Raw genomic sequence first — 14070 nt, forward strand, 5'->3', positions numbered from 1 at the left:
CAGCAGCAGCAGCAGCAGCAGCAGCAGCACCAGCTTCACATCTTCACCACAATGCGATTCAACATTTGGCATATATAACCACTACACCCCACACTTCTCCCTCTGCTGCACCAGGTTGGGCACCGGGCATTGGAGTGCCCACAGATGCAGGACGCAGGGGTGGCCTTTGTCAACGAGACCGACTGCTGCAAGGCGTCTTTTGGTAGCTCTGGCTGCGGCAAGTATTGCTATGTCAAGGATGATTCTGTACAGGCCCCCAACCGCCAGTGCAAGGTCATCAAGAGCGCCGACGAGTGCGCCAAGCTGCGTTTCTCGGGCCGCAAGCCATTTAGCGCGCTCGACCACTGCTGCAGCGCGCACTTTGGCAAGGCGGGCTGCGGCACGTTCCCGGACCGCTGCTATGCAGCCGACACGTTCAATCCAGGGCGCTGCGCGGAGATGCGCGGTGTAGCAGACTGCGCGGCAGCAATGGACCGGCGTGAGGCGTGGCGGGAGCGCGCCCAGTGCTGCGACTTCTACCGCTTCTCCCCCAAGAACTGCAAAAACCAGGCGACCTGCTGGGTGGTTGACCCCAAGTCGGCGCCGCACCGAAAGTGCAAGCAGGTCAACGCCGACGACTGCCCCCAGAAGTTTGCGGCTGGCAAGGGCTGGGAGAGCCGCGACGCATGCTGCAAGGAGGGGTTCCACGGCAAGGGCTGCCGGGAATTCCCTGGGACGTGCTACGAGATGATGCTGGACTCCAGAAACCCCTACGAGGCCTGCAAGCAGATCAAGGGCGTGTCCCAGTGCGCCGCCAAGATCGAAACCAAGCGCAAGGGCATCATGTTCTACAAGCATTTGTCCTGCTGCGCCGCCGTGCTGCCAGAGGCCGGGCTGAATGCGACGATGGCAGCCAACGCGAATGGCTGCCCCTTTTCGTGCTGGTCAAAGCCGGCGCGGGCTCAGGAGCCCCACCGCGAGTGCATTGAGCGCAAGGCCGACCCAAAGGGCTGCGGCTTTGACGTCAAATCGCGCAACCACACGTGGGGCACCAAGGACGCATGCTGCTTGGGCGCCTACGGCAAGCGCGGCTGCCGACGCTACCCAGACACCTGCTGGGTCAAGAAGCCGCCTGACAACAGCAAAAGTGGAAAGACAAGCCCCGACCGCGCATGCGTCAAGCTGACAACTCCACGGGAATGCGCAGCCAAGGAGGACTCTGGGGTGAAGCTCCTGGCTTCCGAGGAGAAGTGCTGCGCCACAAACTTTGGTGCTGGCGGTTGCAAGGCGTATCCAGCCAAGTGCTTTGCACGCCACAGCTCCAAAGGCCTTCCCGACCGCACGTGCGTCCCGGTCAACGGCAAAGCCGAGTGCGCCAAGGTGCTGGATGGCAAGAGCGGCGCGGTGACAAAGGCGGAGTGCTGCAAGGGGTTCAAGGGAGGCTGCAAGACGTTCCCCTCGACCTGCTTCTCACCGGCCCCGCTGGACTCAACCTTTCCTGACAAGGTGGGTGCTCTCACAAGGGTTTTTGGGGTTGGTCGACCAACCCCACGTGAGATTTGTACAGACCGTATAGATTGGAAGCCATCATGGTGGTGCTGCAAACGCACATGGCTGATGTTCAGCGCGGCCAGGAGGTTGCTAATGAACTCAATGCGCTGCTTGCCTTCCTGCTTGCCGACCTTGCTCTCGCCTTCGCTCCACAACATTTAGCCCCTGATCACCAACCACAGCTGCGACCTAAAACCTTTCGCCCTGATCCCAGGCCTGCACGTCAGTCAGCGACCCCCTCACCTGCAAGTGGGCAACTTACCACAAGACCAAGCACGAGAGCCGCTCCGCTTGCTGCGCCGCCCATCGCTGCGTCACATACCCGTCCCGATGCTGGTCGCGTGAAGGCCCTGCGGCACAGGGCTGCTCATTCGTGTCCAAGGACCGCGCCAGGTGAATGCGGCGTATTCTGGGATATTGGCGTGCAAGCGCAATGGCCAGGCCTGAGGCTGCTGTGCAGGCTAGCGCAGCAGGGGGTTCCATGTTTTGCATGGCATTTGCTGCCCTGAAACTTGCAAGTACTTTGACGGCGCAAGGGGCACATGATTGATACATGCAATACACCAACGCCTGCCGCCAATACACAGGTGCAAGGACGAAATTTCTCGCGGCGTGGCGTTCACCAGCAAAGTCGCATGCGAATGCAGCCACTTCAAGCGCAGCTGCCCGCCGCCCCACACAGCGCCCTGCTACCTGGCCGAGCGTGGCAGCTGCAAGGAGGTCAAGGACCGCGCGGTCTGTGCAGCCGCCCTGGAGCTCAAAACCGCCTGGAAGACGCGCGAGGAGTGCTGCGTGCTCAATTACGATTTCTGGAGCGAGGGCTGCAACGCCACCTGTTGGGTCAATCCCCAAAAGGTGGTGCTGCCGCCTGCACTCAAAGGGCTCGCGCGGCCCAAGCCGTCGCGTCCGTGCGTCCAGGTGGGAAGTGGGTGTGTGCTGCGCCTGACAGCCTGCACAAGCAGCGGGTTGCTTGCCAAACCTGTCAAAGCCTCTGGAGCGACCGAGTGGGGCGGCATGATAATGGAGTGGGTCCAAACCCTTCCCAGTGCACGGTGTCACGTGCTGCCCACCCCATGATCTGCAGGTTGGCACTGACCGCGGACTGTGCCACGCGCTGTGGTCCAACGGCACCGCATGGCTTAATCAGGCTGAGTGCTGCTCATCAAACTTTCCTCGCACTGGCTGCCGGGTGTACCCAACCAGCTGCTGGGTGCAGCACACAAACAACGACTTTTATGACTTTGACAAGACCTGCTCCCTCCAGGTGGATTATATCATGTCTTTGCATGATGTGCGCACACGTTGCAAGCTTGAAGGTGTTGCAGGGCGTGCTTGGACTGTGGATCCTTGCCAACCAAGAGAATGTCTGGTATTGTGGACAAATGTGCAACCCGCATCCATGTCATCCAACGTGCAAGTTTTGAGTCGTCCTCGAGATGGGTCGCAGAATCTTGCCAACATCTTACCCATCCACCTCCCCAAAACTGTCAGGCCCTGGGCCTTTCAAAGTGCGCCGCCGGCATCAACGACGGCACCGCCTTTGACAAGGAGGCCGACTGCTGCAAGGCGATCTACGGCCCCCAGGGCTGCAAGGTGTTCCCCAAGACATGCTGGGTGCCTGGGCAGACATTCCCTGACCGCACGTGCTCCCAGGTGGGACGACAGGCTTCTGGGCATGGTCCCCAAAAGTGCTGCCTGCAACCGAACCTGGCTGTATTCGGCAAGGACTGGGCCTGCGTGCAGCTTGAAGTTCTGCTCTACAGTTGACCTGGTTGGCCTTTCCACAATCACTGACCCTCTCCTTGTCCTATTGCTCTGCCATAATGGTGCTCCTGAACCCAAATTCTGCAGCTCAACGACAAGTCCTTCTGTCCAGAGAACATCAAGCTGGGTAATGCCTTTGCCACCCAGGCCGACTGCTGCAAGCAGCACAAGTGCAAGACCTACCCGTTCCCCTGCCACGTCAAGGGCGTCGCCTGCGAATTTGAGAACCAAAACGTCGGCCGCTGCAAGGACTCCGGCGCTCGCGGCCTCGCGTGGGCGACTCAGCAGGAGTGCCTATGTGAAGGGTTTGGCCGTGGCTGCAAGGGCGTGGTCAGCCGGGCATCTGGCGAGGACTTTGGCGAGAGCCAGGAGGGCGAGGAGGACGGGGAAGAGTGGGTGGCGGAACAGGGGCCTGTCAAGCACGCACCATCTGGTCCGTCCAGCTGCTGGGTGAGGGATCCCATGCTCGACCCCTCCAGGCCCGATCGACGATGCGTCGTCAAGGTGGGGGCTTGGAATATGGGATGTTTGGGTTTGAGATAAAGCGATTCAATTGATTGCAAAAAGCGGGGGGTTTGGATGACCCTGACGTCGGTGCTTTTGGCGCAGTCACAGTCATCAATGTGAGGGTGCAGCCAAGTCCAGAGATTCTTGCCTCACCTTGCCTTGCCCTGACCGCGCTCCATTTCACAAAAATTTAATCAACTCGATATCAAGCGAGGTTCTGGAATTTGTTCAAACCCTGAAAGGCAGAGCCATAAATCCTCACCTGCGCCCCTGCCCCTTGTCGTCCCCGCCCCCTCGCCCCCGGGGGCATGTTCCCTTAATCCAGGCGCTGGGCAGATCGGAGTGCGCTGCTGCTGTGGAGGCCAGTAAGGCATGGACAAAGGAGCAGGACTGCTGTGAAGCCATCTGGGGGGCCAAGGGCTGCCACGTGTACCCGCGAAGCTGCTGGGCCCCAGGGCCTGTCTTCCCAGACCGCGCCTGCACGCTGGTGAGCAGGCAGAGGTCATGGGCCACTCCGCGCGCGAACGAGCATCTGATAAGGCGGAACAGCCCCCCGTGCTCAGCAAGCATCGGCCTGTACACCCTGAGTCGTACTCTGCACGCGTCATTCTGCCGAAAACATCCGTAAGGTGAGGACCCATGGCCGCGCCACGCCGACCCTGCGCCCTGCCTGACCCCCCTGGCTTCCCCCAATGGCCCGGCCGCGGATGTTGCAGAAAAACGAGCCCAACCAGTGCCCCTGGAACATCGTCGCCGGCATCGCCTTTGAGCGCGAGGAGGACTGCTGCCGCTACCACAAGTGCCGCGTGCTGCCCTTCCCCTGCTGGGCGCGCGACAGCGACAAGCTATTCAGGTCTGGCGGCAAGGATTGCGTCTGGGAGGACAAAAATGAGATGCGCTGCAAGACGCAGGGCTCCGACGGCACCGCGGGCGCTACGAAAGCCGCCTGCATGTGCGCAAGCTTCAAGATTGGGTGTGGCGCGCCCAAGGGCAACAAGGGGCGGTAACACATGCCGCGCGCTCGGTGAAAGGGGCGTGGCATGCGTGTTGTCACGCCCCCAAGACCAAGCGCGCGTGCAGGCAGTGGGATCCGTATTTTTGTGTGTTGACCGTCTGATGCCCGTGTCGCTGTGGTGCATGCTGGTGCTGTGGTGCACTGTGGCAATGAAAGCGCACCTTGGTGCAATTGATGGCAGGTGGGATGGATGACAGGGGATGGCTTTCACACGTTGTTTTGCGGTTTTTTCCATTCAGTCAGGCCAATGAGTGTGTGTGATGCCTGCGTGCAGCCGTACATTATTGCAGAGCGATGACAGCCTGCGCAAGGCTTGAGTCAACTGCGCCAGCCACCCTCCCCCTTCCCTCGCCATGTAGTCTACTTATCAGGTCATCCTTGCCAGGGGCTGAACTTGCACCTCTCATCCTCGCTTTTGACCCAACTACCGTTGCTATTTGACGCCACACGATGTCTGTTTTGCTCTTCGGCGCTGCGCAACCCTCCTCTATCATTCACGAGAGTTACATATAGTTGATGCTGTTTTCCCCGTGTGATCAACATCGTATCCTGAACCCAATATCAGGATGAAAGTGCCACTCATCACTGCAGCAGTTGAGTTGCAGATCAAAAGTAACGCAAATGTCACCAGGGCGTGTGGCATCGACTGTTGAGTTGGATCGCGGCATCTTGACAACTTTCATTTCTGGCAAGGCTTGTGATGTCCATCATCATAACAAAAGTGGAGCCAACTAGGTGCAGGCAACAACCAATCTTGGTAGAGCCTAGGCTGGGAGCTGTTCGTTCCCTGGCGCATATACTGCAAGACACCGGAACAAGGAAAATTGTGTGATGATGCATGTGATGAGGTGCACGATGGCGGACCAAGACTTGGATGATGCGCAAGTGGGAGGCTACATCCAAATATTCTTGTGGTTTTCACAACGTTGTGCCGCCTGGATAAAGTCCCACGCAAGTTTGCGGCTTCAACACCCCGTCTCAAACGCCGCTGCTGGGTCCAATTGAACTCCTCGTCTGTCAACAAGAGAGCTGGCTGGTGTTAACATCCGCCTGTCATAACCGTGCAGGTGTGTAGACCGTTCATGCAATCCCCTGAAGCATGAAATGCTGGACTAGCAGGGCGTGTGGGGGGCGCAGGCGGGGAGGGAATAGGGGACAGCATGGACAGGGGGAGGGGCCTGCTGGGCCAGCACCGATGTGGCACAATGTCAAGCGCAAGCAGGGAACACGGTGCTTCGTCGGACGCAGTGTTTACCCATCATGCCGCCACGACTGACTCGTCAGCCCGCCTGCTGCATCATAGATGGCACATCTGGCGAGGTCACAAGCTTTGCGCGAAAGCAATTCAGCGGCCCCACCGGGCTGCAATGTCTGCACCTGTGCTGCTGCTCGGGCTGTTTGGCAACGCAGGGCCTGGCTCGCGCCGCTGCTGTGCATGTCGCACCCACAACGGCAGGTGCTGCTTGCCGCGACTTAATGTGTTCCAGTGACAGGGCGCGTGCATCGCGGGGATGATGAAGTAGTGCAGGGCGTGCATGAAGCTTGGACGACAGCCTTGACGCTGGGTGCGCCATCGTCCAGGCACATGCGGGGCGAAATTTTCATCGAGTAATATTTCACGGTTTTGTCATCCGTTTTGAAACGTGATAAGTGCCCAGAGAATCATCACATGCCCAGTAAGTGACTCGAGGGGTCAGGAGTTACTCTGGTGATTATGATATTCAGCCCTCACACCGCACCGAGTGGTACATATGGTACCTAGTTTGGGTTTAACGTAGCACATCCTTTTTAGAATCCCTTTCAGTCGAGTATCGAATTACGAAAAACAACGGTGACCACGTTCCACGCCAGCGGACACCAAACCGCAGCGATCATGCCTGCCCCGGTGGTTGCGACAGTACCAGGGGCCTTCTCGCTCGGAGCCGCCTGCGGCGCGGGGCTGCTGTTCCTGCTGCGGCGCCTGGGCCGGTGCAGCTTTGGCAGACATGCCCGGTGGGTGGAGTCCCCGCACCCCACCTGGAAGCCTGGGCAGCCGCAGCCGCCTCCGTACGGCCAGAACGCTCCCATGATAGCCCTGGACCCCGCCAAAGTGGACAAGCCCTCCATGTACGCGTTCTTCATGTCTGCTGTCGTGGTGAGACGAGGCGACTGCAGCGACACACAGCTCTCGTTTGGGCGCTCACATGATTCGGGCGCCCTGCGGTCGGCCACGGGCACGCGCCAGCTTTCTCGGGGTCCCCATGTGGTTTGATTGCAGGGGCAGCGGCATGCATGCGACCCTGCTCTCGTCCGTGGTCGCCACGGCGGCGGTGCCCGCCAAACGCCCCCTCCCCCTTCCCCTGCCACACACCTGCAGCCACGCCCAGTCGCGTTTGTTTCCTCCGTGGGCAGCACCACTGGCGTCAACCTGTCCCCCTACAGCTACTTCAACATCATGGGCCACAACCCCCCGACGCTGACAATAGGCATGTGCCGCAGCACGTCGCGCGGGGGCGGCAAGAAGGACTCGCAGCTGAACATTGAGGAGACCGGGTGAGGGGCTGAGGGGTCAGAGCAGGCTTTTTGGGTTCGGGTGGACGGTGCAGTTGTGAGGTGCTTAGTCAGCAACCTGAGCCGTTTCTGGCAAATCGCTTTCACTGGGTGAGGGGCAGAGGGGGGCCGTTTCAAGCAAGCAGTGGTGGCGGCGCATCTGGCACCCGCCGGCGCCAGCAACTCCAACTTCATCACTGTTGTAACCACCATCATCATCAGCGCCACCACCATTAGAAGCACGCGCCGGCCTGCACACAGGGATGCCGCAGTGCATAGTGCTGTTCCATGATTGATTTACATTGATATCAGTGGCAGCGTAGCAAGCAAGGCCACTCTGCAGCTGAGGAAGCAGCCGCGCGCCACCCCGCGCTGCCGTGCGCAGGCACTTGCTCGCCTGTCACGGCGGTCTCCCTCCAAGTTCATTGGGACCCCCAACCCCCGCTCACCACCTCTTGGGAAATGCTTGCATTCATCGCACGCTCTCGCCATCCCCTCCCCATGCTGCCGCTTCCCAGGGAGTTTGTGGTCAACATAATATCAGAGTGGTGCATCGAGGCTGCCCACCACTCATGCGGCGAGTTTGACCGCGGCGTGAACGAGATGGAGCTGGCGGGGCTCACCCCCGTGGACTCGACCATCGTCAGGGCTCCCAGGGTGGGCGAGGCTGCTGTGGCGCTCGAGTGCAAGCTGCGGGGGACGCACGACGTGGACGACAGGTATGTGTGTGTGTATGTGTGTGTATGTGCGTGTGTGTGTGTGTGTGTGTGTGTGTGTGTTTGTGTGTCTGCGCGCGCGCGCGTGGATGCGCGTGCGCGCGCGCGCATGCACGTTCGTGCGTGCGTGCGTGCGTGGGTGCGTGCGTGCGTGCGTGCATGCGTATGTGAGTGTGTAGGGGTTGCGGCAGGGAAGAACTAGGGGAGGTTCATGGAAGTACATGAATGGCGCGTCCTCTCTCTCTCTCTCTCTCTGTCACACACACACACACACACACACACACACACACACACAAACACACACACACACTCACGCACACGTGTGCTTATGCACCCGCACGCAAACACGCACGCACGCACGTGCCCGTTTGCTCGCTTGCATGCGCAACCACACATGTGCACACGCCGGCGCACTTGCGAATGCGCATGCCCACGCACACATGCACATGCTTGCACATGTATGTGCGCGCACAAACGCACAAGCGCACACTACCACAGATGAAGCAGCTCCAATGAGAATCAAACATGCTCGCGCACCCTGCCACCTCCCCTCTCTCAGCTCAGGCAAGCCCAGCGGCACCATCATGATTGCAGAAGTGGTCATGATCCACGTGGCCGAGGCCGTCACCGGCCGCACCCCCACCGGAAAGCTCATCGTGGACCCCGTTCTGCTGGCGCCAGTGTCCCGCCTGGGCGGGCTGACGTATGGCAAGACCCTCGAGCTCTACGACCTTGGAAAGCCCGACAAGAACGGGGTATACAAGTCAAAGAAGTAAACGAGGTTGGGCGCACGCGCCGCTCGCGGCGGATGCCGGGGGGGGGGCGATTGAATCGGCGTTTGCGAGGTTGGACAAGCGTGGGGCATGCGTGTGGCTGGAGACTGTTGCCTTTCAGCAACACAGGACTAATCTGAGTGTGTCGTGTCCCAGTGTTTTGTTTGAATGAGCTTTCCCCGATGGATAGCCAAGCATTGTTGCTAATAATGTTTGCGCGGTCTCAGCACACAAAATATTCCGGACATATTGCGTTCATTTGAATGTAATACCAGTTGATTGCACTTGCGCTCTCGGCTCTAGGCTAGCGGGCTAGCTGGTGCTGTGCGTGTGTGATCATCAGGCAGCCAGCCACCAAGTCCCCAGGCCTTGATTTGACACTGCTTTTGAAGCCATATGCATCGCAGCCTCAGAGAGAGTGATTCAGCTTGAGGTATATATTTCATCCAGAGGCGGCATCACAATGTTCACACCCACACTACTACAGCATCGTGCTCAGCCGCTTGTTTGGGGACAGGACAGTGGGCGATCGCAGTCGTGCACTTTCTGCTTTGTGACGGACCTGGTCAATCCATAAGAGTTATTATGCAGCATCACATCACCAAGGGAGACTGACAGCGTAGTACGTATATGCAGTACAAACTTCTTTGACCAACAGCGTGAATCGGTTATCTGCGTGCGCTGCCGTGGGGTTGCGCTTGCACGTATTCATACAGTGCGGCGCTCGCTCGGCCGTTGACAAGCATCCTGCAATTGTGGGTGCGGCCTAGTCCAGGCATGCAGGGCAGCACGTGACGCTAGACGAGGCAAGGTCAAGGGAGTGGCCACTCCCACGGGAACAAGCTACGTACCATGTTTGAGAAGGATCAGCAGCGCACCCCGGCCCCAGCGGTAGGTGCCCACGGCAGCAAACCATGGCAGCAGATGCGACGCCCACAGGCAGGCCGCACCCAAAACTGAAAGCACTTCCCCATGCTCCTGGCTGGAAGGGCGCTTGACAGCTACCAGCCTCTGTGAGTGGCACGCCTGCCCCGGGCGTCTGTTGAGGCCGCACCACGCATGGGTGGACTGCGTTACCCGAAAGAGCTGCCGTAAAAGCATCTCGCTGCCGCTCTCAAACCCAGGGTCACCCCTGGCAGGTTGCCCCACACCGCTCCGTCCAGATAAGAGCAGGTTACTAGTCAAAGAACGACATAGGAATGCATGCCAGTGCATGCAAATTTGTAAGCTGAAGTATCAGGCGGCATCGATGCACAGCTTAGCGACAAATTTAGGGCACTACGCCACATACAAACACCCGGTCCGGCGGCAGCAAGATCGCAGGCTGTGCACGATGGCGGCTTGCACATGCGTTCAGCGTGGCTAACTCGCTGATGGGACATAGGGAGCGCAGCTGCTGTAGTCAAAAGCAGCGCAACAGCAGCTCACAAGCGTGTCGCTCGGCATCCATTGTGGAATTACCACTGGTCAAAGCAAGAACAGGCCCACGGTTCAGATGGCTGCAAGCAAGGTGCCAACGTGCATACGCTGGAACAAAAGCGCACCAGCACCGACGAGATCTTAGGGCAAACCGCAGCTTCGCAGCTGAAACAACCTGGCACAACCTAGTTGCCAGTGCTTGACGCAAGCAACGGCTTCCACTAGAGAGAAAGATGCTGCCTGTACCCTCTGCTCGCTGCTGTGTACTGGTCGATGCATGTGCTGCAACGGGGCTCAACCCCATGGCAGACTTTCTATCACAATCAGCGCGGATGAGGGGAGGAAGCCATGCTGCCTGCGGCCAACTTCTTATCAGAACAGCAGCCGCCACGGGACCACAGCGGGCGTGGTGGTGAGGTACACATCACCCTTGTCGGCGACGCGCTTGGCCTTGCGAGCGTCGCGCTCCTGGAGGGAGGCCAAGTTGAGGAGCACTGCGATGGGTGTTGCAGGGCGGAGGCACACAAGTCAGGTGAGAATGTGATGGGAGGCAGATCGGGGGGATCTGACCACAACGGGCTGGCGCCCAGCTCAGCTTTCAAATATGCGCCAGGGGCAAGCCGGTCGCAAGCGGCGCCGTGGGCAGGCGCGCTTGCTCGTGGTGTGCAGTGTGTATGCGTGCGGGACGCATGCGGTGAGGGCGCGACTCACTGGTCCAGGCGAGAGGAAAGAAAGCCAGAGGCGCTGGTGGGGTGCCGCTGATGAGGGCGAAAGAGCTGTAGCGCATCCAAGCGCCAAACCAGTTGATGTGCCTTGCCAGGCGGAACGGGCCGCCCGTGACGGAGGCGCCCGGCTTGGCGCTCTTGGCCCCGTCCTTGTAGAAGTCTGTTGAATTGATTTAATATGTGGTTGGATGTGTGGTTATTGAAGATACACAGACAAGGTGCATTGGGCTTTCCGGTGTGCCGAACAGCGTTCTCGAAGGCTGCATCAGTGGCTGAACCGCAAGAGCCTTGCCAGACCGCCAAACCTGGGCGGGGTGGCTGATGCGCGTGCGCAAGCGACCGCGTGTCGACAACGCACCCGCTGCACAGTTGATCAGGCTGCCCCAGGCAAAGAGCATGATGGATGCTGTCACGAGCCAGGGCTGGGGCTCGTCGGTGCTCTTGAAGGCGTAGTAACCAGGCAAGGCGTAGCCTGAGAAAGCAATGCGTGCGCGCACATGCGTGTGTTGAGTGTGTCTGCAAGTGTATTGGATGTGTGTGTGTGTGTGTGTGTGTGTGTGTGTGTGCGTGTGTGTGTGTGTGTGTGTGCGCGCGCGCGTGCGTGCGTGGGCGTGCGTGCGTGCGTGCGTGCGTGCGTGCGTGTGTGTGTGTGCGTGTGTTAGCTTGCGTGTGAGAGAGAGGGTGTGTTTGTCAACGACAGTGTTTCGGTGGGTGAGAAGATGAGGCAGCATAGGTGTGCAAGTCTGCAGTACCAGTATGCCAGCAGGATGAGCAGCCATGCACAGCGCCAAGAACACCCCTTGCAGCACGTCTCACCAGGGCCAACGGTCAGAAAGGTGGTGAGGATGAAGGGGATGGAAAAGTCACCGGGACCAAAAACGGTGTTGCCCCAGGTGGGCGACAGCCGCTGGTGCAGGAACCACCAAGCAAGATAGGTGCAGTGGAGAGCAACATAGATCCTGCATGCAGGCATGGGGTGCAGGTTGCCATGTGTTGCTGAGCGTGTATGTTTGAGAGAGAGCGAGTGTGTGAGTGTGTATGCGCGCACGTATGCTGATGTGTTGGGTTGAGGAGGCTGCCACAACATCGGGCAACAAGGTCACACGGGCACAGCAGGCGACTAGTCCGCACTGTCAGGCACGTAAGCGTATTCATAGCAGCATTCAACGCTGGATAGCTACACTCTAGCTGCTGCGAGTCCTGTTGAGAGTTGCAGACTGCCCAGAGGGCGGCCCTGCCACGCACCATGCCCTTAGTGTCTGGAATCCGAAGTGGTAAGCAAACCCAACGATGCAAGCGAGGGTGGCCACCTGCGGGTAGGGCAGAAGCGGTGCAGGCGTTCCCGCGATTTCACCACTCAGGCGTTGCGAGAGAGGAGGCTGCGACAGCCTCTACATCATCAGCACCGCCAAGTGCTGATGATGAGCCAAGCCAAGTTTCTGGGGCTGCGGCCTCGAGGAGGTTCTGTTGAATGCATGGCTGATTCGCGCCCCATCTCCACTTGCCTTGCACGCATTGATGATGCTGATGAGGCTAATGTTGACCATTTTGGCCCGGCCTGGCAGCAAGAGGGTGCAACAGCGCAGTGGGGGAGCGGGTGAGGAGGCCACCACACACGCCCGGGGGCGCCGTCCGCTACGCACGCAATCAGCCGCTCTCTCAGTCTCCTCCTCCAAATAGAGAGGGTTCGATCATCACACCTGTTTCCGATGCCCCTTGGTGTGTATTGTGGGGCGCGCGGTCGTCCGATGATGATCGAAAATGATGGAACCAGGAGCGCGGTGTGGTGGCGCTGTTGCACGATAATAAGATGTTATTAATGCGTTTTACTTGACTGTGCCAGGCATCGACGGTGGTTGCTCTGATTTTTTGGAGAACACGTATGCTGCAATGGACAACCCCCTGCGCGGCCCACCATAAATATGATTTGCGAAGCATCTGTTTCATCAATTGGAAATTTATTACCGCTCGTCATCGCAATCGTCACCCGAGTGCATCATATGATCACCAGTCGCATAGCACAACACGCACAAGGACAGGCCACACAGCTCTGAACGATGCTGGAGGCATGGCAGAAAACGGCGCGGTTGAAAGCCACACCGATCACGTGCACAGCGAGGGGCGCATGGCATGCCGCCACCTGCAGCAGCAGCCAGCGGCGCCGGTGCATGCGGCCCCCTCATGCAGAGCCCATGGAAGTGCCCCAGGCCGCTCCTGATCTGCGTGCCTGTCAGCATGCACTACCCCGGCGCCAGGCGCTGCAGCAGCTGGCGGCCATTGGTGCTGCACTGTGCTCGCAAGGAGTTGTACCCACAAGCGCGTGTGCCCTGACAGTGGCGGACGTCACCCCTCCGGTCGTCGCGGCAACCCCTTTGCCGCCACGCGAGCAGGCAATTGTTGATGGTGAGACGCTTGGGCACACGCTGGCGGTGGCCGGTTCGACGCCTGTCAGCCACACTGATTACGGCCGCTCACACAAACATCGATTCCTCTCCTGATGCCAGCCCGAGCAGTGCGCCATGCGGTGCTAGGACGGCCCCTTTGCATGTGAATTGCGCGTTTGCCTTCGTTTTACTCCTCTACCATGCAGTATTTGACACCGCGACATACTCAGTGGTCAATGTGTTCGATGTTGCCCTCCAGGTTGGGGCAGGCCGGGGGGGGGGGGGAGCTTTGGCCAAGCAGATGAGAAAAGGGAGATTCAGGGCCCGATCGCTCGACCCCTTGAGCTTCTTCGTTGGTGCTGCGCCCATCCGTGCAGCTGCTGCCCTCCGGTCCCACACGGCAGCCCGCGGCGCGCCCCTCGGGCGCAACGGCGCCGCGCCGACCGGCCCCCACCCAATGCCCCGGCTCCCCGGCGCGCCGCCCGGCCCTCGTTGCCGCCCCAGGGCCGCGCCGCCAGCGCGCTGGACGTGGAGGTACCCGAGGGCAACGGCTCCGGCGTGGTGTGGGACGTGCGCGGCAACGTGGTGACGAACTACCACGTCCTGGCCAGCTCTATGGCCAAGCTGGGGGTTGACAAGGACCCTGGTGGGGGGGGGGCGTTTGGGGAGGGGGTGTTGGCGTTGAGCAGGGGGCGCTGGGTCTTGGGG

The 14070-nt window shown here is 59.8% G+C and overlaps 4 protein-coding genes across 4 annotated transcripts in view; 3 read left to right on the plus strand and 1 right to left on the minus strand.

The window, feature by feature from the left end:
* Nucleotides 1-144: 144 nt before the first annotated feature.
* MNEG_0595 (hypothetical protein) lies at nt 145-4808 on the plus strand (the record flags this gene model as incomplete). Its single annotated transcript, XM_014050911.1, has 8 exons — nt 145-1485; nt 1892-1923; nt 2118-2448; nt 2615-2794; nt 3022-3183; nt 3382-3798; nt 4127-4288; nt 4518-4808. The coding sequence occupies 8 exons, from the start codon at nt 145-147 to the stop codon at nt 4806-4808; spliced, it is 2916 nt and encodes a 971-aa protein (XP_013906365.1).
* A 2073-nt stretch (nt 4809-6881) lies between these two features.
* On the plus strand, nt 6882-8837 carry MNEG_0596 (Uncharacterized protein; the record flags this gene model as incomplete). Its single annotated transcript, XM_014050912.1, has 4 exons — nt 6882-6950; nt 7173-7348; nt 7864-8064; nt 8621-8837. The coding sequence occupies 4 exons, from the start codon at nt 6882-6884 to the stop codon at nt 8835-8837; spliced, it is 663 nt and encodes a 220-aa protein (XP_013906366.1).
* A 1788-nt stretch (nt 8838-10625) lies between these two features.
* Nucleotides 10626-11376, minus strand: MNEG_0597 (hypothetical protein; the record flags this gene model as incomplete). Its single annotated transcript, XM_014050913.1, has 3 exons — nt 10626-10747; nt 10965-11138; nt 11337-11376. The coding sequence occupies 3 exons, from the start codon at nt 11374-11376 to the stop codon at nt 10626-10628; spliced, it is 336 nt and encodes a 111-aa protein (XP_013906367.1).
* Nucleotides 11377-13378: 2002 nt separating this feature from the next.
* MNEG_0598 (Protease Do-like 8) overlaps nt 13379-14070 on the plus strand; it is a gene marked incomplete at both ends in the record, with an annotated part of 4419 nt that continues 3727 nt past the window's right edge. The window contains 2 exons of the mRNA XM_014050914.1: nt 13379-13381; nt 13867-14008. Coding sequence (XP_013906368.1) covers nt 13379-13381; nt 13867-14008 — 145 coding nt within the window. The remainder of the gene's footprint in view (nt 13382-13866; nt 14009-14070) is intronic.

The sequence above is a fragment of the Monoraphidium neglectum genome (assembly GCF_000611645.1).
Source record: "Monoraphidium neglectum strain SAG 48.87 unplaced genomic scaffold scaffold00051, whole genome shotgun sequence".
NCBI classification, from domain to species: Eukaryota; Viridiplantae; Chlorophyta; class Chlorophyceae; order Sphaeropleales; family Selenastraceae; genus Monoraphidium; species Monoraphidium neglectum.